This window comes from Moschus berezovskii, chromosome 8 (assembly GCF_049115385.1).
Source record: "Moschus berezovskii isolate FMDL1 chromosome 8, NW_MosBer_1.0, whole genome shotgun sequence".
Classification (NCBI taxonomy): domain Eukaryota; kingdom Metazoa; phylum Chordata; class Mammalia; order Artiodactyla; family Moschidae; genus Moschus; species Moschus berezovskii.
The window spans coordinates 86,850,232-86,874,900 of record NC_142467.1 but is presented as its reverse complement, the minus strand read 5'-3'; the positions used below and the strand labels follow the sequence as shown (position 1 = coordinate 86,874,900).

The window sequence follows — 24,669 nt, the reverse complement described above, 5'->3', positions numbered from 1 at the left end:
TATATAGAAAATTTCAAATAATCCTCAAGAAAAACTACTTGAGCTAATAAATGAATCTAGTAGAGTTTCAGGATATAAGATAAACATATAAAAATTAATTTGGGTTGTAATGCATCTATGTTTTAAAATGTAGACTAATTATTATTCAGGTGTAGTGAGGTTAACAGATCTAGAATTGATCACCATTGGAAAGATAGTTGGTTATAGTCCCCAAGAGGAGGGGCATGACACACCATGAGGTGGGTAATGATATGGAGGGGACATATATGAATTAAAGGGTCAGTCAGGAGTAGAGGAAGCAAGGGGAAAATGTGGACAAGAACATGTATTGTAGTTTCCATGGGAAGGAACACTTGAGTAAAGATAATCAGGGTTAGGATTACCTAGTTTGGATAATTTCAGTGGGCTCCGGAACACTGAGGTTGTCCCTACTTGTATGGTACCTGTACCTGGGTGATTAGAGCAGAGGAATAGTGGCCCTGTGTTTGGATTGATCAGTTGTATATGAAAGGCACATTTACAGAGAAGTCTTTCACTATTTCTAGGAATTGATTGGCAAGCATTGTGAGGGTGGGGGCAGTCCCTCCAGGGTCAGCAAGGCCCTGGATATTAAATCATCTGAATTTTTTTTAAAGGCATAATTAATACAACCAGCAATGAGCAATCCAAAAAAGAAATACAACAGTTCCATTCACAATGGTATCCAGAAGAATAAGCTACCAAGAAATAAATTTTTTATTGAGTAGGTGAAAGCGTGATACACTGAAAATTACACAACATTGCTGAAAGAAATTAAAGAAAACCTAAATGAAAATATCTTATGTTTGCATGTTGCAAAATCTAATATTGTTAGGATGAAAAAACTCCCCAAAACTAACTACAGAGTCAATGCAATCCCTACTAAAATTTAATAGCTTTCTTTGCAAAAATGGAAGAGCCAGTCGTCAAATTCATATGGAATCTCAAGGACCCAGAATAGCCAAAACAATTGATTAATAATAAAAAACAAATTGGAGGACTCACACTTCCCAATTTCAAAATGTACTACGGAGCTATAGTAATTAAAAACAGTGTCAATGTTGGTATAAAGATACATAAATAGAAAAATGGAATAGAATTGAGAATTCAGAAATAAACCCAAACATCTACAGCCAGTTGGTTTTCAACAGGAGTGCAAAGACCGTATCATAGGTAAAGAAGAGTTTCTTCACAAATGGTGCTGGGACAACTGTATAGACACACGCAAAAAAGATGAAACCCCACCCCTTCCTCACTCCATAAACAAAAGGTGACTAAACATGGATCTAAATATAAGAGGAAAGCTATAAAACTTTCAGAAGAAATCAGGAGAAAATCTTCAAGATGTTGGATTTGAAAATGGATTATTTGATACTGAAAGCAGGAGCAACAACATACAAAATAGTTAAATTGGACTTCATCAGAATTAAACATTTTTTTGTGCAGGAAAGGGCATTGTCAAGAAAGTGAAAAGATAACCTATAGCATGAGAAAAAATATTTACAAATCATATGTCTGACACAGATTTAGTATGAAGAATGTACAATATAAAGAACTCTTACAACCCAACAACAAAAATACAAATGGCGCAATTAAAAATGGGCCAAGGACTTCAACAGACATTTCTCCAAAGATGATACACAGATAGCCAACAGACACAAGAAAAGATGTTTAAAAGTATGCCTAGTACCAGGTAGATGTTAGCATGAGCACAAGAAAATCATAGCATTTCTCCAAGGAACTGTAGCAGAGTACAACATCTACTCATGCCCATCCACACGGACAACAGTGTCCAGTTGATCTGAGGACACTGCAGAGGTCAGCAAATCACCAAAGTAGTCCAGCTGTGCATGGAAAAATAGGTCATTTACATTGATCAGATGCAGTGTGAGAAGGCAAATGACACTACTGTTTATGGGTATTCCCCAGAGCAAGGTAGTTTTCAACAGAATTAAACCAGAGACCAAGAAAAAAATTCTTGTACACAAAGCCATATCTGAATTAGCTCGAAAAGAGAAAAAATAACTATAAGGAATAACTTATTGTGAAAATGAAAGAAATGAAACAACCTGTTGTGAAACCATGGTTTAACCGGAGATGTTTAGCCTAGTGTGTATTTCTTTGCAGTTTTACAGTTCAGTTCAGTTCAGTCGCTCAGTCGTGTCCGACTCTTTGCGACCCCATGAATCATAGCACGCCAGGCCTCCCTGTCCATCACCAGCTCCCGGAGTTCACTCAAACTCGTGTCCATCGAGTTGGTGATGCCATCCAGCTGGTAATGCCATCCAGCCATCTCATTCTCTGTCGTCCCCGTCTCCTCCCATCCCCAATCCTTCCTAGCATCAGACTCTTTTCCAGTGAGTCAAGTTTTACAAGATGTCTCTAATATTTCATTTCCTTCCCATTTTGTTATTGATATGTGGCACTATAAATCTGCCTTTGCAGTTGTGATTAATGATTGTGTGAATAAAATTGGGCACTTCCTAATTTGAAAAATCTCAACATAATCAGTCACTAATTAAGGAAATGCAGATAAAAACCACAATGAGATTTCACTTCACAGCCACTATTATGGCCATTTTTAAAAAATTTATATTGGAGCATTTGATCAACAATGTTGTGTTAGTTTCAGGTGTACAGCAAAGAGATTCAGTTATACATACACACGTATCTATTCTTTTTCAAGTTCTTTTCCCGTTTAGGTTATTACAGGATATTGGGCAGAGTTCTCTGTATGGAAGTTCCTTGCTGCTTATCTGTTTCAAATATAGCATGCGTGTAGGTCTGTGATTTAAAAAATAGAAAGTACTGGTAAAGATGTAGAGAAATAAGAATCCTTGTATGTTGATGGTATAGATGTTGTGGGAAACAGTTTTGTGATTCATCAAAGAGCTAAAAATAGAATTACTATTATACGGATTATATGGTCCAACAATTTCACTCCTAGGGTATGTATGTACCGAAAAGAAATGAAAGTATGCATCCACACATAAACTTGTATACAGATGTTCATAGAAGCATTATTTTTAATAGCTAAAAGGTAGAAACCAAATATCTGCTAACAAATGAATAAAGAAATTGTGTCGTATATATACAATGAAAAATATTATTCAATCATAAAAAGGAATGCATTATTGATAGTTGCTACAACTTGAATGAATATTGAAAAGATTTTGCTAACAGGAGGAAACCAGACACAAAAGACAACATGTTGTGTGATTCATTTTGTAGGAAATACCCAGAATAGATAAGCCTATAGAGACAGAAGCAGATTAGTGGTTGGTTGTCAGAGGATGGGTAGAAGGGATTACGGGGAATCATTACTTAATGGGTAGGGTAGGAAGTAATTCTTCTTCTGGGATGGAGAAAAATGTTGAAACTCAAGACAGGTTGTAGTTATACAACATTGTGAACACACTAAATGCCACTGAACTGTATCCATTTAAAAGTGATTAATGTATTTATGTGAATTTCACCTCCTTTAAAAGAAAATGACTTTCTGGTTAGCTCTCAGTGGTTAAGAAAATTGTCATCATTATGTCCATTTCACTGAATGTTATTAGGAAAAAAAAAATTGGATTGGTTTAATTTTACATGAATGAACTCAAAGTTCACATAGGTACTCAATATTCCTCTAACATCGAAATAACTATATTTTCCTATTGGGAAATAGATATTCTTCCTCTCTGAGAAAACTATTTATTATTCTCCACTCTTTCCTCAAATATCATTTCATACTTTCTTTCTCATCAAAATTCCACCTTCATCCCAAATGATCACCTCATCAATAATTCACTGAAAAAAACAGAGGCTGCCAGATGGCTATTCCCTCACTTTCTCATCAGCCAATATATAAACCTTCCTGCAGCAGACTCTACTAATCTCTTTCCCAATGACCGTTTCCCCATTTATCCCTTTCTACCAGACACCCAATTTGGGTTAGCCAGCAGCCATGTGTTTAGGGAAGCTTGGTCTTGTCCATTTCCAGCAAATGAATCACTGTTGCTCAGCCAGCCCTGTTGGGCTCCATTCCCAACAAAAGATTATTTTAGGCATGAGCCTGCAAGCCAGTAGAGGCCCCTGGAGCCTTGAGGAAAAGACTCTTTACCAGATTTTTAAAAAGATATACAGAAGGAAGAACATCTCTTTTTTGTAGGATGTTCTGACTGTATATAATGCTTGGGATTGTTGCAGTTACTGTGTAAGATAGTCAACACTGAGGATGGGAGAGCAAAGGATGGGTAACACCTGTGTTCTTGTTGACATTCTTGAGCTGTTGAATTAGCAAATGCTGGAACTGCTCCATTGCTGGACTTACTCTTATGTACGATGATAGCTGGTCTTAACATATTACTTTAATTGGGTTTCTGTTGAAGGAAAAAGCACCCTTACTTAACAAATGGAGAAGCTTTCTTATATCAAAGGCCAGTCCTTTCATTTGGCTTTGAATCTCATCTTCTCTAATCTGTCAAAAGCCTTTGCTCCTGTAATTTCCACAGCCCCCCAGTTCCCTTCCATTTCTGCATTCTCTTTCTCTCTCTTACCCTTTCTGGATGATTCTGCTCAGCATATAAACATGTCATAGTAATTGCGATAAACAAAAGCTGTCTGTTGAACTCTCCCCCACCTCCTCCTCTAATCATCATCCCATTTCTATGCTACTTTTCCCACTCAAATTTCTTAAAATGATTGTCTACCCACACTGTTGTAACTTCCTTACAGTCTTCTCACTCTTTTTTATTTTCTGAAGAAAAAAAAAATATTGGCTTATATAACTGGGGAATCAGAAGTAGATTTCTAGTTCACTCACAACTAGATTCCACAGACTGCAAAGAAATCATAGTATTCTCTTTTTACCTCTGCATCTTGGTACTGTTCCTATGTGTTGGCTTCATGATTTCCCAGTGCAGACAAGCCTTCTTCACACATTGGGGAAGATGCTACCTGTCACCTTCCAGGTTCGGGTCTTCAATAGTAAAACAGTGTGTCCTCCAATAACAAGTTGGAAAAGAACTGTATTTGCCCCACCTTTGTTCATATGGCCACTCCTGGGTTGATCTTTATGGTCAGGAAAATGGGATATCATAATTGATTGGACCTAGGTCATCATCTAAAGGAGATCAGTCCTGGATGTTTATTGGAAGGACTGATGCTAAAGCTGAAACTCCACTACTTTGGCCACCTCATGCGATGAGTTGACTCACTGGAAAAGACTCTGATGCTGGGAAGGATTGGGGGCGGGAAGAGAAGGGGACGACAGAGAATGAGATGGCTGGATAGCATCACCGACTTGATGAACATGAGTTTGAGTGAACTCCAGGAGTTGGTGATGGACAGGGAGGCCTGGCGTGCTGTGATTCATGGGGTCGCAAAGAGTCGGACACGACTGAGCAACTGAACTGAACTGAACTGAGGTCATGTGCTTCAATCCCATTCCTTCTAAGGAATATTATGGTTGACGGTCCCAGGATTATTAAAAGATTGGAGCCCGAAGAAACTATTCTCCAGAAAAGATAAACATAAAACAGAAGCCAATTAAAATTCACCCTCTGTGTTCAGCACAATTACATCCTAATGCTCATAAGGATTTGCTTTTTCCCAAATATTCCTGCCTAATACCATGTGTCTATTCTACATTAATCCAAAATGCACTTTCCCTCTCAAAAGGAGATAACTAAAGTCATATCAAGTTCCTACATCTGGCTTCACATTTTGTGTATATCTCTCTGAATCAAATCCAGATGAGCCTCATCATGATACAGACATGAGACAATTTTTAATGTACCCTCCCTAATATGTCTAAAATACAGGGAAAACAGGATAATCACAGAATTATTCTCCTTCAAAGGATGGGGGAAGGGAAATAATTTACAGTTGTCATAGGCCATTGCAAGCATCACATTCTCTCAGTCAGCAATAATAAGGCCTATCCTGGTGATGCAATGAGTGGAGGTAGAGGTTTCTGGTCTGTTTGATTCTGTTTGTAACCCCTGGGAGCCCTCTTTGTCCTTTTCTTCTATGGTCATAGTCAAGAAAAAGGGTAGAAGGCATGCCTTTGGTAGGGGGTCTGCTATTTTTAGTTTTGGGTGTATCACTAATTCCTCTATTTGTCAAGACCATTTCAGTTACATTACAGAAAACTAATGCAAATTGGTTTCCATTAAAAAGACAATTAATTGGTTCATTTAGCTGAAAAGTAGAGGCACCCTTAAATTCTGAGGCTTAAATTAGATTCCCAGAATCCCCTCCCCCCTCCCTCTCTCTCCTACCCTCTCTCCCTGTTATGCTGCTGCTGCTGCTGCTAAGTCACTCCAGTCGTGTCCGACTCTGTGTGACCCCCTAGACGGAAGCCCACCAGGCTCCCCCGTCCCTGGGATTCTCCAGGCAAGAACACTGGAGTGGGTTGCCATTTCCTTCTCCAATATGTGAAAGTGAAAAGTGAAAGTGAAGTCGCTCAATCATGTCCGACCCTTAGCGACCCCACGGACTGCAGCCCACCAGGCTCCTCCATCCATGGGATTTTCTAGGCAAGAGTACTGGAGTGGCTTGCCATTGCCTTCTCCGCCCTGTTACGCTACAGGGAGACGATTCCCCGCGGCTGTGAAGAGGGCTACCCTGGAGTATTCCCCTCCCCCAGTCTCTGTCCTTCGCTCTGCCCCCTGCCCCCACTACTCTACTAAAACTGATTGAGCCTCGGTTGCCTATGAGTCTTATTTTTCCAAATGCAATGGACACATTTTGGGCCATCTTTTTCAATTGCCCAGTAAAATGTTACACATTTGAGGATGCCATGCCTCATGAAACACTGTCTTCTTACTGCTTCCAGAACACGAGTCTCCGGATTTCTTCCTGATTCTTAGTTCCCTTGGTTAGATTTTCATTTTCTTCCACTCCTCTAAATATCAAAACCTGAAAGTCCTAGCAGATCTCATTAGGTGCCATGGTTGAAATACTAGTCGTACACCTGTTTATGGCTCCCAATTTTTCTACATATACCACTTAGCTTATATATCCAACAACCTACTTAATATTGTCACTTGAATAGTTACTGGGCAACCAACAATTAATGCCTTCATAGAAAAAGAATGAAATAATGCCATTTGCAGCAACATGGATGCATCTAGAGATAATTACACTAAGTCAGAAAGAGAAAGACAGACACCGTGTAACATCACTTATATGTGGAATCTAAGATATGACACAAGTGTACTTATCTACAGGTCAGAAACAGACTCACAGACAAGAGACAGACCTGTGGCGGCCACAGGGGAGAAGGGGTGAGGGAGGGATGGATTGAGAGTTTGGGACTAGCAGATGCAAAGTATTATGTATAGAATGGACAAACAATAAGGTCCTTCCGTATTGCATAGGGGACTATGTTCAATATCCTGGAATACTATAATGGAAAGGAATATGGAAAGAATATACATATATATCTGAATCATATTGTATAGCAGAAATTAACACAAGATTGTAAATCAACTATACTTCAATAAAATAAATTTTAAGAAAGGATGAATATATTCAAAATTAACTCCTCATACTCTATAGCTTCCCAGGACTTCCCTCTTCTTAATAAATGGAACCAGCCATCCATATGTTTAAGCCACAAGTATATTCAAAACTTCTCTTTCTTTCACCGTCTACCCAATCCTTCATAGAGGACAATTATTAAAACCACCTCATTAAGTAATGTGAATTGTTATGTTTATCTCCTCTTGTTGATTCTCTTAGATCATCTCCTCCACAATCCACACCCACATACACAGCAATTAATATTGTAGAAGAGGTTTCCAGTGTCACTCAAAAACCACTCAAAAACAAATTGAGTCTTGGCAACCCTTGCAGAACTCACGCTCCAGAGAAGAGTGACTATTTAAAAACACAGGCTTCCCTTGTGCTAAAAGTTTTGCAAGCTGAGTTGGACTAGTACTACAAGCTACTAAATTCCTTGGCAATAAATAACTGAGGCAAGCACTGTAAAAATTACCTGTCCTACCTGTGGAATGGGCAAGAACCCCTGTGTCTGAAGATATTTTCAGGTCACAGAACTGGTTTGGTCTCTCTTCATTTTTACAGCTAAAAACAAACAACAAATTCCTCATCCTACCCCCATCCTAGACAAAATAGACTTTTACATTTATTAACATTTCTGCTTTTAACAAGTTATTTCTAGCCATTCCTAGGTTTACGCACATCTTAAAATAGACTTTCCAAGTCTATAATTTAGAAGCATGGTTACCCCCTGTTTTAGTTTGCTGGGGCTGCTGTTAGAGTACCACAGACTGAGTGGCTTAAATATACATTTATTATCTCACTGCCTTGGAGGCCAGAAGTTCAAAATCAAGTGTCAGTAGGGTTAGTTCCTTCTAAGGGCTGGGATAAGGCATCTCTTCTATGTCTCTTTTCTGGCTTCTGGCAATCTTTGGTATTCCTTGGCTTCTAGAAGCATGACTTTGGTCTCTACAGCTTCATCTTTGCATGATTTCTCCCTGTATGTTTGTGTCCAAATTTCCACTTTTATAAAGATGCAGCCTTATTGGATTAGGAGCCTATCCTACTCCAACATGTCCTCATTTTAACTAATTACATCTGCAAAAACCATATTGCCAAATAAAGTTGTGTTCTGAGATACTAGGAGTTAGACCTTCAACATTTGAAATTGAAAGGGATCAAATTTAACCGTAATACCCCCAAGTTGGGGTAAGACAAAGCAGGGAACTCTGAGGAGTGAAGAAACATTTATTTAAAGTCTGAATGAAAATACAAATATTCACCAAAAAGTCAATTGATAGTTAAAATATAAAGTTAGGGATCCAGGCAGAGATTCCTAAGATCCATTTAATCTCTAAATATATCCTCTGGGTCATATGAATATATAACTTTTCAATGTCTATGAATTTATTTCTGTTTTTAAAATAAGTTTATTAGCATAAGTTTTTTTAGATTCCAAGTATAAGTGATATCACATGATATTTTTTCTCCGCCCAACTTATTTAACTTAGTAGGACTATCTCTAGGTCCATTCATGTTGCTGCAAATGGCATTATTTCATTCTGTTCTATGGCTGAGTAATGTTCCTGTGTGTGTGTGTGTGTGTGTGTGTGTGTGTGTGTGTTTATCACATCTTCTTTATCCATTCATCTGTCAGTGGGGATTTAGGTTGCTTCCATGTATTGGCTGTTGGAAATATTGCTGCCATGAACATGGGGGTGCGTGTACATTTTCAAACTAAAGTTTTTGTTTTTCCCAGATACATGCCCAGGAATAAGATTACTGGATCATATGGCAACTTAGTTTTTAGTTTTTTAAGGAACCTTCATTCTGTTCTCCATAGTGGTTGTACCAATTTGCATTCCCACCAACAGTTTGAGAGGCTTCTCTTTTCTCTACATCCTCTCCTCTCCAGCATTTATTATTTGCAGACTTTTTGATAATGCTCATTCTGATTGGTGTGATACCTCATTGCAATTTTGACTTGTATTTCTCTAACCATTAACAGTGTTGACCGTTTTTTCATGTGCCTATTGTCCATCTGCATATCTTCCTTGGAGAAATGTCTTCTTAGGTCTTTCATTCATTTTTTTTTTGACTGGGTTATTTGTTTTTTTGATATTGAGCTCTATGACCTTTTGTATATTTTGGAAATTAATCCCGTTTTACATTTAGCTTTTTAATCTATTTTGCATTTAATTTTGTATATGGTATTAGAGAATGCTTTAATTATAATCTTTTACATGTATCTGTCCAGTTTTCCCAGCACCACTACTTCAAGAGACTGTCTTTTCTCCATTATATATTCTTGCTTCCTTTGTTATAGATTATTTGACCATAGGTGCATGGGTTTATTTCTAAGCTTTCTATCCTGTTCCACTGATCTGTTTGTGTTTTTATGTTTTGATTACTGTAGCTTTTAAGTATAGTCTGAAGTGAGGGAAGCATGAATCCTCTAGCTCCGTTCTTCTTTCTTAAGATTGTTTTGCCTATTGGGGACCTTTTGTGTTTCCATACAAATTAAAATTTTTTCTAGTTCTGTGATAAATGCCATGGGTAATTTGATAGGGACTGCATTGAATCAGTCTAGTCAAAGCTATGGTTTTTCCAGAAATGTATGGATGTGAGAGTTGGATTATAAAGAAAGCAGAGCACCAAAGAATTGATGCTTTTGAATTGTGGTGTTGGAGAAGACTCTTGAAAGTCCCTTGGACTGCAAGGAGATCCAGTCCATCCTAAAGGAAATCAGTCCCGAATATTCATTGAAAGGACTGATGCTGAATCTGAAACTCCAATATTTTGGCCACCTGATGTGAAGAGCTGACTCATTTGAAAAGACCTTGATGCTGGGAAAGATTGAAGGCGGGAGGAGAAGGGGATGACAGAGGATGAGATGGTTGGATGGCATCACTGACTCAACGGACATGAGTTTGAGTAGACTGTGGGAGTTGGTGTTGGACAGGAAGGCCTGGCGTGCTGCAGTCCATGGGGTCTCAAAAAGTCAGACACAACTGAGCAACTGAACTGACTGAATGTTGAATCTGTAGATTGTCTTTGATAGTATCATTTTAATAATAGATTCTTCTAATCCAATATGTTAAATCTTTCCATCTGTTTGTATTGTCTTTTTTTTTTTTCCATCAGTGTCTTATAGTTTTCAGAGTACAGGTCTATTGCCTCCTTAGGGTTTTGTTTATTTGTTTTTTTTGAGGCAATGGTTGGGATCAGTCTGGAATACTACTTTTCCATTTAATTAATCACCAAACCATCTCATAAATATTTCTTGTCTATTTCTTCTCTTAACTACTAATAGGCACTTATCATTTCTAAAGTGGATTTTTGCAAGAGTCTATACACTGGTATACCTGACTTTGGTCTTCTAATAAATCTGTTCTTCTCAGTAGACTCTGAGTTTTCTCTCTGAGGGCAAATCTGAATACGCTTCAAACCCTTTAATGTCTCCCCTTTGCCTATAGGTCAGCTCTGAGTGTTTTGATGGAAAGAGCATGAGCTTTGACATCAGAGAGACAAATGGATAGATTCTCACTTGATTTGAGACCTCAGGGAAGTCACTGTTTGTACTTCTATTCCATGTGGTGTGGTGGAAGATACAGACAAATAGTTACAACTGACAGAGGTAGGGGTGGTAAAATGGGAGAAGAATTATGAGAACACCTAGTAAGGACATCTAACTCAAACTTGAAAGAGTAAGAAAAACATTTTGGAGTAAGTGGCCTTCTAATTGAAGACCCAAAAGGAGAAATTTGTTGAATTTTGTTGGATAATAGAAAAGGGAATGAGAGGAGGTGATGGGAACAGAGCAGAGCAATTCTCTGCAGAAGCAGAGGGAAAGGGATGAATTAATTAAAACTTGACTATAAGGAAAAAGGGGCTCCCCAGGGGATGCTAGTGGTAAAGAATCTGCCTGTCAATGCAGGAGACTCGGGTTCAATCTCTGGGTTGGGAAAATCCCCTGGAGTAGGAAATGGTTACCCACTCCAGTATTGTTGCCTGGAAAATCCCATAGACAGAGGAGCCTGGTGGGGTACAGTTCACGGGGTCACAAAAGAGGAAAACACAACTGTGCACAAGGAACAAAGCCTTTTTTTTTTTTTTTGATAGATGAGACAGGTAATGGAGAATATACTACTTTTAAGAAATGGAAAGTGGTGTAATAGTAATATACTGGGAGTAGTAGAATATAAAACTGGAGAAACAAACAGGGGATTAGACCACAAAGGATTGTAAAATTTGTTAAGAAGTATATGTTTGATCCTGAGAGTAAATTGGGGCTAATTTCGGATCTAAGTAGGGAAAAACATGAGGTCTGTGTTGCATGATCTTCCCTCTGGCTATAGTGTTGAGGAGCCATCAATAAGCACCATAATGAAAGTAAAGTAGGGAGAGGTTTCTGGAGTTGGTGGCTTGGACAAGGGCAGTGGTGATAGAGATAGAGAAAAGAAGATGGATCGAAGAACTCTTTGAGAGGCATCATTCATAGTACTTAGCATTTGGATGTGTGGGGTGAGGAGAGGAGAGAATCAAAGCAGCACAGATTTCTGATATAGCCACAAGAGAACTGTTGGCAGCTATCCTTGGCTTAGGGGATGTGAGAGAGAGAACAGATTTGGGACAGGAAGCTAATAGACAGGTAGAGCTTGAGTTGCCTCTTAGAGCCTTGGTGGACCTATCAGTAGGCAGTTGGAAGTTCAGACATGGGATCAGGAGGAAGACTTGGTTGGTTCTTTTTGATAGGTTGTGTGCTCTGAAGGCAAGTCGTCAAGGGAGAATGTCTAGAAAAAGCATACAAGTGGGCTGCAATCCCACAAAAGGGTTCTCATCATTTGCAAAATGGGAATACACATTTCCAGGACCAGTGGGAGAAATACAGGAGGCTAACAAATATAGGAGTACCTTGCAGAGTGCTTAGCTCACAGTTAAGAATTCAACAAATATTTTATTGAATGAATAAATGAATAATTAAACAAAAGTATACTCCTAATTTACTAATTTCCTTGTAGAGATTAAGCAAAGTGAAAGTTAGCTTGCCATCACTGAGACAGTCTTAAGAAGAAAATGAAGGTTATGCCCATGCAAAAAAGTCACCTGACTTATCAGCAGAACCAAGACTTATAAGGGAGAAAGGATTTTGCTTTTTTTTAGACAAGAAAGTCACATTTATTAGTACTCCTTCAGCTATTTAAAACTGACCTCAGTTTGATCTTGACATTTACAAGCAAAAGGAAGTCTTTAGTTATGTAATAGGCCAGAAATCCATGCGTCCCTCCTATAACAATGACAACAGAAGCCCGTTTGTCATTATGTTTGATTCTACTCAAAACAACACATCTCTTCACCAGCTTGTAGTCTTTTCTTACATTCTCTGAGGTTCCCAGTCAATGCGCAACAATTCAGTAAGGGGATTAAAATTAACGATTGCTTAAATACAAGTGTGTATGTGTGTGTTAAGGGGGAAATCTTCTGTAATAAAATAAACTAGAACCAAATTGTTTAACAAAATTCTCAATTACTAGGTTTCATGGTGATTAGGAAAGACTTTCCAAGTTAAACAAGCTGTTTGTGATTTTGTGGCATTAAAGCAGACTTCCAAACAGACTGGAAAACAAAAACTCATTCACAAAAACTCATGATTTCGGCTTGGCATGTCAAGCATAATTTCTGAGCATTTGCAGAAATGAATACTCCTACCAAGGGCACATTACTTATTTCAAATAAACTTGACATCAAGGGATCCACTGTTGCATTTAAACAATGAAAAAAGAACCAGAACATTTTTGAGACAATCTCAGTATGCATCAAATCACTTTTAGCTACTCATACACATAATCGGCATCTAAAAATTTGCTGGAGATCTATGTTCTTTCTTGGAGAAGGAAATGGCAACCCACTCCAGTGTTCTTGCCTGGAGAATCCCAGGGACGGGGGAGCCTGGTGGGCTTCCGTCTATGGGGTCACACGGAGTCGGACACGACTGAGGTGACTTAGCAGCAGCAGCAGCAGCATGTTCTTTCTATTGCTAAACGTAAACAGATTGAACACTAAGAGGCAAACAATGGAGTTTATTTTAGAGCCTGAGATATACAGTGATGAATAAATTTTAGTTATTAGAGTCTTTGTCTTTCTATTGGTTTGCTTACTTTGCTCAGTGTTAAAGGTAAAAAGATCAGCTAGATGTCTCATTCAATCCCTGGAAACTACTGCATAAGTCAGAGGGGTTCACAATAGTCCTTACACTAAAAGAGAGCATTGGTAAAGGACCAAGAAGACTGAATCTAATTCCAGCTCAAAAATTTACCTTGGATTTACAACCAGAAGTACCTGCTGAAAGTCACACTGTTACAGAGCATTGGAATTGAATTGAGAGTCCACAGAGTCAAGCATTTATGAATGCTTGATTTTTGACAAGACTGTCAAGACCATTCAGTGGGGAAACATTGTCTCTTCCACAGATGGGGAAACCAGATCTTCACATGCAAAAGAACATTGAAGTTATCAGGACAAAGCAACAGAATTGTCAAGGGGTTGGATGAGCAAAGGACATATTTGGCAGCCTAATATCCATTCTCCCCTTCTTAGTAAAATTGTCTTCATACTCTCGGGGTGACAATGTACCCAGCTAGAAATCCACATTTCCTAGCCCCCATGGTAATAACTGTGGTCAAGCATAAGTCAGAATTCATTAGGGAAGTATCAGAGAAAAGCTCTTCAAAGAGGCTGCTCAGTTGGTCTTTCCATCTTCATGCTGCTTGACTCTATGAACGTCTGCAGGTGCCTCTTGAACCCTGAGGATGGAAGCCATGTTTGAATGCATGGAGACCAAGCCCAGGCCTCTGAGGGCTGCGGAGCTACTGAGCCTGTTCTGGGCTGTGTGTGTCCAGACTTACTCTGTTACTTGTTTAGGCCACTCTGATTTGGGTCGTTTGTTTCATGCATCCCAGACTAATCCTAACTGATTCACTTAGTTACTGAACAGCTGGGGGACACAGAATAGGGGTGACAGCTTCCCTTCACCCTTTGGTTTGGTTTAGGCCTGAAGCTTCAGTGTCGAGTGGAAACTTGTTAGAAATGCACCTTCTTGACCCCCATACCAGATGAATGTATCAGATACTCTGGGGGTGGGACCCCACAATCTGTCTAACAAGCTTTCTAGGTTCTAGTTTGGGAACCAAGGTGAGTTCTTTTTGTTCAGTGCAGATTGAGTAAGAAACTTCTTTAAATGGCTTTGATCTATGATCACATGTTCTTAAGAACAGAGTCTTTGGATTTTAAAAATACTCATGTTTTAATATCAGCCTCACTGCTTATTAACTGCATAATGTTGAGAAAATGACATGCTTTTGAGTCTCAATTTTCTTCACGGGGATTATAATAATAGTGCCCCTCCTAAGGTTCTTATGTGGGTCAGATGAAATGTCTATCAATCTAAGCACAGTACTTGAAACACTATAGGTGCTTAGTGAATGTTAGTTCCTCCACTCTCTGCCTACCATTGGTAATACTTGCAGAGGTCTGGTTCCAGGCCTACATCCCTGTGGGATGTGAACTTAGACACCACCCCCCAGCTGTGCCCTCTTTCATGCTTTGCCTCCATTGTTGCTTCTGATGTTCTTTAAGATCGAGGATAACCTCAGACAGGGAGATCCCAGGTGAAAAGGGTGAAGAAACTGCCTTTGAATATAATATAATTGGTCAAGTACAGTAAAGGGTGAGAATATAGGAAGTTGCTATTATTAATTTTATTTTGAGCTTTCGTAAATGTCTCTCTAATCAGGTAAGGGAAAAATTAACTGACATGTTCAGTTCAGTTTAGATGCTCAGTCGTGTTCGACTCTTTGAGACCCCGTGAATCACAGCACGCCAGGCCTCCCTGTCCATCACCAACTCCAAGAGCTCACTCAAACTCATGTCCATCAAGTCGGTGATGCCATCCAGCCATCTCATTCTCTGTCGCCCCCTTCTCCTTCTGCCCCCAATCCCTTCCAGCATCAGAGTCTTTTCCAGTGAGTTAACTCTTCGCATGATATGGTCAAAGTATTGGAGTTTCAGCTGTAGCATCAGTCCTTCCAATGAATACCCAGGACTGATCTCCTTTAGAATGGACTGGTTGGATCTCCTTGCAGTCCAAGGGACACATGTTAGCTATTCAGTTCAGTTCAGTTCAGTCGCTCAGTCGTGTCCGACTCTCCGTGACCCCATGAATCACAGCACGCCAGGCCTCCCTGTCCATCACCAACTCCCGGAGTTCACTCAAACTCATGTCCACAGAGTCTATGATGCCATCCAGCCATCTCATTTTCAATCCAGGCCTATGCCCCAACCATAATGCTGAAGAAGCCAAATTTGCACGGTTCTATGAAGACCTACAAGACCTTTTAGAACTAACACCCAAAAAAGATGTCCTTTACATTATAGGGGACTGGAATGCAAAAGTAGGAAGTCAAAAAACACCTGGAGTAACAGGCAAATTTGGCCTTGGAGCACGGAATGAAGCAGGGCAAAGGCTAATAGAGTTTTGTCAAGAGAACGCACTGGTCATAGCAAACACCCTCTTCCAACAACACAAGAGAAGACTCTACACATGGACATCACCAGATGGTCAACACTGAAATCAGATTGATTATATTCTTTGCAGCCAAAGATGGAGAAGCTGTATACAGTCAGAAAAAACAAGACCAGGAGCTGACTGTGGCTCAGATCATGAACTCCTTATTGCCAAATTCAGACTGAAATTGAAGAAAGTAGGGAAAACTACTAGACCATTCAGATATGTTAGCTATTACTAAGTATGAAAAATGCTCCCATGTGCTTTATTTCAAAAGTTGAGAAATAAAACTACCATATTCTTCTCCTTTGAAATTTCTCTGCATTTTGAGTATTACCGATAAATCTTTCTTTATGAAAACAAAAGGGGCAAAATTACTTTTATGCCCCAAAAGATCATCAAGGGCCCCTTCCTGTGTCTTGTGTATATCCTTTTCTTACCTGGGAAAAACAATAGGAAAAAAGGTCAAGTTCTCCATCAAGCCTCCTGCCTCCAAGCTCTTGCTTCAAAGCATGACATTTCTTTCCCAATTGGTTTTTATGTCACACACCACATGTAACTAATATTTTGCTAAGTATGGTATCCAAAAGATGCTTAAAGCTAATTCTGACTACATAATTGTTACTGGATTCACCTCCTTGGTAATGATCACAAATTTTCTCCACTCCTGAGTTTTCTGTCCCTGAAACCCGAGAAAGTCTAGGTGCCAGCACTGTCCATTCAGCTCCCCATCTGGGCAAAAACGTATAGTAATAGAAATCATATATAAATCATATAGAGAATGGCCAGAGTGAAGCAGAAGGAAAGAAGGTTAAAGTGATAAAGAAGTCCCTTTACCAAACAAGGAGCTGAGGAAGAGGAGAAAAGAAAGCGAGGCAGTGAAAAAGTCAACTAGTACAAAGGAGCTGGGGTGGGGATGGGATCGTTCCTGGTTGAAAGGCTCTGATATTCTTAAGCAACCACTGTGTTGTGATTTGTGTGTCTTTCAAACACTTTGAGAGACACCAGTAAAAAAGCAAACTTACACACATACACACTAGCCCATGACCCCTGACTCAGAGGTTCACACAGTTCTGTTATGACCACTATAAGGAGTAGAGATAATTAACATTTATTGAGAACCTGCTAAGAACCAGGTACAGTTACTCAAAGCTCACAACAGCCATATGAAACCAGTGTGCTTACCCTCGTCTATAGAAGATAGCTTTGACTCAGAGAGACTAAGTGAACTGCCCAAGGTTATAAAGCTAGCAAGTAGTGGAGCAGAAGCAAACCCCAGACTCCCCTGGGTCTGCTGCTGGGAGCCGGGAACCAGAGACTGATGATGAATGAGAGACACGGGACCCGCGCTGTTGCCAGAGGAAGCAGCTCAGGAACTGGCCAGCGGCGTCCCTCTGTGCTCTGGGATCTCTGGATCTGTGCTCCATTGTGAAACTGTGGCTTCTCCTGACAATTTTTTAGCATAGAAGCTGTGGGCTTTCTTTGCTCCTGTGTGGTTGCAAATTGCAGCCCCTGAGCCCTTTCCTTTGTCCCTCCTCCCATGTGCATTGCTGATAGAAACCAGCACACAGGCAAAACCTACTCTTTTATGAGTTTTTCCTGAAAACTTTTTACTCTTCTTTTCTCCTCCTTAACTCTTTTCCTTCATTCCCATTCCTCCTCCTAGTCTTTTAACTACTACCTAATTTCCTGACCTTTCCTCCCACTGATCGTAACCTACAGGAAATTTAAGTAAGTGTTTTCTTTAGCAAAACTTAGCAACGTTTTGGGAGAAGGCAATGGCACCCCACTCCAGTACTCTTGCCTGGAGAATCCCATGGACAGAGGAGCCTGGTGGGCTATAGTCCATGGGATCTCTAACAGTCAGACACGACTGAGCGACTTCACTTTCACTTTTCACTTTCATGCATTGGAGAAGGAAATGTCAACACACTCCAGTGTTCTTGCCTGGAGAATCCCAAGGATGGGGGAGCCTGGTGGGCTGCCGTCTATGGGGTCGCACAGAGTCGGACACGACTGATGCGACTTAGCAGCAGCAGCAGCAATGTTTTGAATTACTTACCATTATTACCCAGGACAAGAGATGGATTCTTATGTCCCTTTCTCCCTCTGGCCTGCTGACTTGCTGCAGACTTATTTCTGAGAGTTGTGAACAGCCCAGATTAAAAGTCTAATTGCAAATTATCCTGATCTCACATTTCTTTTGACACTAGTGACATGACTACAGAGAAATAAAGAATAATTGTTAGCTAAGGGAAACCAACAAAGAAGTCTGTTTACTGTGTGACCTCACAGAGGAAGTGCCACAAACGCCTTTCTTCCTTACTATTTCTAAGTTTCTTCTTTTACATAGTGAACCAGCAGAGGTCTTGCCTGAAGGGACCCTAGGAAGGTTCAGTTTAAGTAACCTGAGACCCAGGACCTACAAGTGCTTAGTACAGATGAATTCCGAGGCATCTGTCTGGGTTGGTTCTATGTGCATCGCTAAGAGCATTAAACTATAATAACATCAACATTTACCCTTTTCTCAGAGGCAGGACCCAGTGGTTGACAGTACCATGAGCTTCTACTCCTTAGTTTCAGCACAAATTTTTGTCCTCAACATTTCCTCTCCTCTCCCCACTTGTTTCTAGCCCACCAGGCCAGCCCATCTGGCCAGTGTCCAACCACAGGGCTGACAAAATGATCTGGATTACCAATGAAAGCTAGCTAGCGTTCCCACCTTCCTTGTGACAGATCCTAAACTAATGGTATTTAAAAGAAGACTTAACATGTATACACGTAAACAGGAAAAATATACTACAACACACACCACTGTCTGGACCACTAAAGACAAGTTCTCTTTTTGCAACCACAAAGTGGCCTAGCCTGTTAAGGAAGACAGTGGCACCCAGTGGACAAATGTTTGATTGTTTGAGGCAGGTGTCCCATTCAGAAATATCCTCCTCTCTCAGCTTTAAGAAAGGTGCTCTTACCTTTCCCTATCCTTCTGTCATCACATTCTTAAAAATAGGGGGGAAGCAATTTTGCTACAGTTTTAATTCATCAAGAATAAGAGTAAACTGAAACACTGAAGAAAGCAAAAATTTCAGGAGTAAATCCTCTGAGACTAGTGTCTGCATTTGATTAACCTGTTTCAACAGTAACAGTGGAGACAGCCAAATCTAATAAAATACTCAACTTAATTAAAAATGTAATATTAAAAATGCCGGTAATGGGCTTTTTTTCACATGTAATGTTCTCCTTTGCCTCACACCTTTGCCAACTTCCAATTAAATTCCCCTGGTTTTACACAAATTTGGCAACTCCAGGGGCAATACTTCAGGAAAATAACACATACAGATCCTGCATATTAATGCTATTTTGCAGTCTATGTGGGAGCCAGACAAATACCTGTTTTCACTCTCCAGCCCTTACTGTGATTCTTTTGATTGTGAGCTACTTGGGTAGAAAAGCTTCACATATCTTTCTTTCCCCATACAGCTAACTAGTGTCTTACTCTCATAGTAGTTACAAAGAAATGGTGAAATCCAGTTTCCATTTTATACAATTAATCTGCTCAACACTGAAAAGAAGTATCTGAGTGTTTGATGTTACATAAAAGGATCATCTAGTTAAGAATCTTAAATATTAGGGACTAGTTGCATTGGATAAAGATATTTTATAAAGAACAAAGGGGATGAGGACTTTCGTGGGTGAGTTGAATTTTACTGATTTAAATTATTAAAAGCATTAAAAGACATTCAATTACAAAGTAAACATACATCTTCTTAGTGAAACCTAATACCAGCAAGGGTGCCCTCAGTTCATCATTACCAGTTTCTTCCAGGTTTGCATGCTCTGAAATCCTTGGTTTTTATACTTTGCAATGGTACCTCATGTTTAGCATTATAAAAAATTCTTTGTAATTCAAATTTTGCCACAATCTGAAGCTTGCTTTTCATGGTTTAGTAGCTAAGTTGTGTCTGACTCTTCTGACCCCATGGACTGTAGCCTGCCAGGCTCCTCTGTTCAAGGGATTCTCCAGGCAAGAATACTCAAGTGGGTTGCTGTTTCATTCTCCATTGCTTTTTATGGGTGGTTTAAAAAAGAAGATCAGTTGCCAAGCCAGGTTAAGGCATGTGAGTGAGATGGAATCTCCCCAGTGGGACTGGGCCTAGGGCACCACTATTTCATTAATTGAGGGATGGCTCCTGTGACCCGTTGCGTATATCACATTTAGGCAGCCCACAGTAAACACATTCCAAAGTAAGAGAGTACATTTTTGGTATGTAGAAAAAAACAGAGGCCATTTATGCATGTATCCCTATATTACCTAGGTTCCCTAGTAGCTCAGAAGGTAAAGAATCTGCCTGCAATGCAAGAGACCCAGGTTCAATCCCTGGGTGGAAGATCCCCTGCAGAAGAGAGTGACTACACACTCCAGTATTCTTGCCTGGAAAATCCCATGGACAGAGGAGCTGGGGAGGCTGCAGTTCATGGGGTCACAAAAGAGTTGGACATGACTTAGCCACTAACATTTCACTTCACTTTGTACATTACATGTTAATTGTGTTTAGTACATTTCTCCCCTAACCTCTGCAAAAATTCTTGTAAAATTCTGTTGTACTCAACTTTTGCTATATCAGTTCAGTTCAGCTCAGTCGCTCAGTCGTGTCCGACTCTCCACGACCCCATGAATCACAGCACGCCAGGCCTCCCTGTCCATCACCAACTCCCGGAGTTCACTCAAACTCATGTCCATCGAGTTGGTGATGCCATCCAGCCATCTCATTCTCCGTCGTCCCCTTCTCCTCCCGCCCCCAATCCTTCCCAGCATCAGAGTCTTTTCCAGTGAGTCAACTCGTCGCATGAGATGGCCAAAGTATTGGAGTTTCAGCTTTAGCATCAGTCCTTCCAATGAACACCCAGGACTGATCTCCTTTAGAATGGACTGGTTGGATCTAGGTTTTACTTTTCACTTATTTCAGAAGTCTACTTACTTAAAGATGGTTTTCCTAGCTCATGGGCTGTGGTGAATGAAAACAAAATACAAAAATGTAAGAGAAGTTTTAAAGACTCAAAAAGTCCATACAGATTAAAGTGACTATTGTAATAACTGAACTGAATGAAATGCTGTGTGTGTGTGTGTGTATCAGTAGGTACAGAGGTTGAAACGCCTATTTAGATTTTCCTCGCTCTACTGCACACTTAGGAACATATATTTTCAGTCCCAGTGACAAGTATTACCTGTTCGGATAAGACTTCAGCCTTTTCTTCTGCTTCCTTCAGGCAAATCTCCAAGGTCTCGAGTTGTGCCAAAGTAATCGCCATCTGTTTGGTTTCCAGGGACTCTTTCTTTAAAACAATAACTAAGTATTACTTTCTGACATGGGTAGTTTGCTGCATGCATCTCAAACAACTCTGTGGACTAAGGACAGGCTTAATAAACTTACATACATCATCTCCTTTTCTTCTTCAACATAGCAATAAAATAGTGAAATGTTACAAAGACGATAGTGTTATTTAACAGTTTAGAGTCTAAAGGCACAGTTTAAAAGTGCATATTAATGAACAGTGAACAACTTTACAAAGGTAGAATAAAATATCCATGTTGAAATTTGGTTAATGTGCAACTTTTATTTCTGATATAAATATTTTTCAAGAGGTTAGAACAAAATTTCACATTCCCAGTAAGAGATGTCACCTAGTATGCCTACATTTTTTTTTTTAACATTCACCTATCTTAGTCATTTCAACTCAGGGAAACTTTTGTTTCCTTTGATTGTCATCTTATCACAAGTTCCATTAAAGCAAAGATACCACGTGGTTTAGAATCAGATTGTACATCCCCAGAACATTGCTAATATGACTCAGATCACCAGAAGCGTAGTCTTTGCCTCTCAAAATTGTTCTGAAGTTGCTGTTTCTCATGTACAAGCAAAGAGTATGCAAAATTGGTATGCATGGAATTATCACTTACTAGCTCTACTAAGGCTAGGGCACTTACTGACTACTCTTTGGCCATTGAGACAATTAATTTATAAATACATAGCAATGTGGAAATGTCAAAGGAAAACCCCATTGGTTTTAGGATTCTGATATTCCTATATCCTTGGGTATGTCCTGTTTTCTTGTGAATGTTCAGGCTGCTGCAGCTGCTTCCAATTAACTCCAGAGGAAAAAAAGAACTGTGTTCCTACATATTAAAAAAAAAAAAAAAAACCTGCTGCTTTATTTTCCCTTTGGTCTAGCAGCCCACCAATTTTACACATATATGCATTTCCTGACGATACAATAGAGCCATCTGGTGGTAAATGGAACCAGCCATAAAAATAAGACATTCATTCAGTTCCTATAATTGTTCATACCATCCTCCGAACCTTAAAGCCTTGCCATGGACCTCTGATAAAACTGAAACTCCGTGGGATGAGGGGCAAAAAAAATGTTCTGTCTCAAAAAGAGCATGGCTCCTAAGTCACACAAGACTGTATACTGTCTCCCAGGTCAGCCTTTGGTGGGTAAACATTTTGGGTGAGAACAGTGACATTCTAATAGATGAACAGTGATATTATCTATTCAGGGATGAACCAATAACTTTCAGTCTCCCATCCATGACTCTAATAATTTCAAGAGTCAGTCTAAAACATCTCAAAACATGAGCTGCAAAACAAAATTGTTGTGTAGTTATACTTTTAGGTAGTTTATCTAGCAAAACATTTTATGCCTAAAGGGGAAATTGTTGAAAGTCCAAACTATTAAAAAAAAAAAAGACAAACAACTAAGGGTCCCTGATCTAGATCACTATTTCCAAGGAGAATCTTCTTGTCTAGTATTTGAACTCAAGAGGAAGTTTTAAAAATCCTTGTGAGTAAATCCAGCAAGATCATCTAATCTACTTTTCTAGGTCTTTTTCTCCAAACATCCCTAATTTTCCCTGCCAGAAAGGACAACCATTTCCAGGAAAACAAAAGCATTACAAGTCAAAGCCAAATGAAACAGGCTTGACTGGGAACTGTTATTGAATAGCATAGGGCTTTTTGTACAGGTAGATTTAAGAGAGCTCGTATGTTATAGAACAGGGAGCGTCCTGAGCAAACTATGAGGAGTGCAAAGCGTGTCTTCTATGCCTTTATCCCAGTCGCCACTCCCCATTCCCTGACTTGCCTTCCTGCCCCCTCTCCTTTAAAGGAAAGAGCCATGAATGTATCTACTTTGGTGTAAAAATGGCTTACACAAAGTCAAGCACTTTTTAGTAGGAAACAACCTACATTAACCAAACAAAAGACTACAGATTAAATCAAGAATAATCTCAGAAATAGGGCTTTCCAGGTGGCTCAGTGGTAAAGAATCCACCTGCCAAAGCAGGAGACATGGGTTTAATCCCTGGGTCAGGAAGATCACATGGAAGAGGGCATGGCAACCCACTCCAATATTCTTGCCTGGAGAATCCCGTGGACAGAGGAGCCTGGTGGGCTATAGTCCATGAAATTGCAAACAATCAGACAGGACTGAGCATGCACACAGGGAATCTCAAAAATAAGTAAATACCTGGGGTTGGAAGTTTTGGAGGTAGTTGTCTATTTTCAGGGAGTGTAAACAGGTGTAGTTGGTCATCGTCCCTGTTTTGAAGGATGCAATGATATAAGAGCAGAAAGGTGGGATTTACATCAAGTTCATTCTCCTCAGGTACATGTGGACACACTGTATATAAAGCAATTTATGTTTCTTATGAGCACAAAACTGTCTTGGTGATTAATATGATTCCCTCATCAACTACTTTAATCAAAAGTAACAATGGATGATATATATAGGTGATTGGGGATTGAGTCTTGTCTGTGGATTTTCAAATGGTAAACTCCAGCACTTCGATCGGTATTCCAGCCTTTAATTTCTACTCTTTGTCCTAAAAATTTCTACCTAAATATCTATCAGTAATATAAGTGCATGTACCTAAGATAATCAGGATGGTCAAAGGAAAACAATATTCAGTTCAGTTCAATCGCTCAGTCGTGTCCGACTCTTTGCGACCCCATGAATCACAGCACACCAGGCCTCCCTGTGCATCACCAACTCCCGGAGTTCACTCACAGAATATTAAAAATTCCATGAAGTTTTGGTTACAGTCAAGACACTCGATTCTTACACTCTTGTGTTAAAGTGGACCGTGTACTAGATGACGAACCTTCCGCAACACTATAAGAGGAGATTTCCTTTTTAGCTACAAAGGTTTCTCATTTGAGAATTTGGAGGGAAACCTATTCTTTGTTCTAATTTAATTTTTCTTGATTTCTCTAACCCAACTCAGTACCTTTTCATTGTTCCCTTCCCTATTTCTGAGTCATCATGTTTCTGTTTTCAATGACCTTGCTGTTCTTCAGCCATAGAGACCCCTTTCACCCTTCAGGACTGGTTCAAGATCTCTGATTCACTGAAATCTTTCACCTGCCTCTGAATCCACACGCAGCACTTAGAAAGACACCCGCCTGCAGAAGTCAGACAGCACTGCCCTGAGCATTTACTAGGAGCTCAATAAGGAGTTGTTGATTGACTGAAGGCTCAGCAGTCAGAGAAGGTGACCACACCAGATGGAGCAGTCCTTCATGCTCAGAGGC

The 24,669-nt window shown here is 39.8% G+C and overlaps 1 protein-coding gene across 1 annotated transcript in view; it reads right to left on the bottom strand.

The window, feature by feature from the left end:
- The window catches only part of CCDC192 (coiled-coil domain containing 192), a 223,939-nt gene that overhangs the window by 170,656 nt on the left and 28,614 nt on the right, over positions 1 to 24,669 (bottom strand). Inside the window, exon 3 of the mRNA XM_055428785.2 lies at positions 21,305 to 21,412. Within this exon, the coding sequence (XP_055284760.2) occupies positions 21,305 to 21,412 (108 nt within the window). The remainder of the gene's footprint in view (positions 1 to 21,304; positions 21,413 to 24,669) is intronic.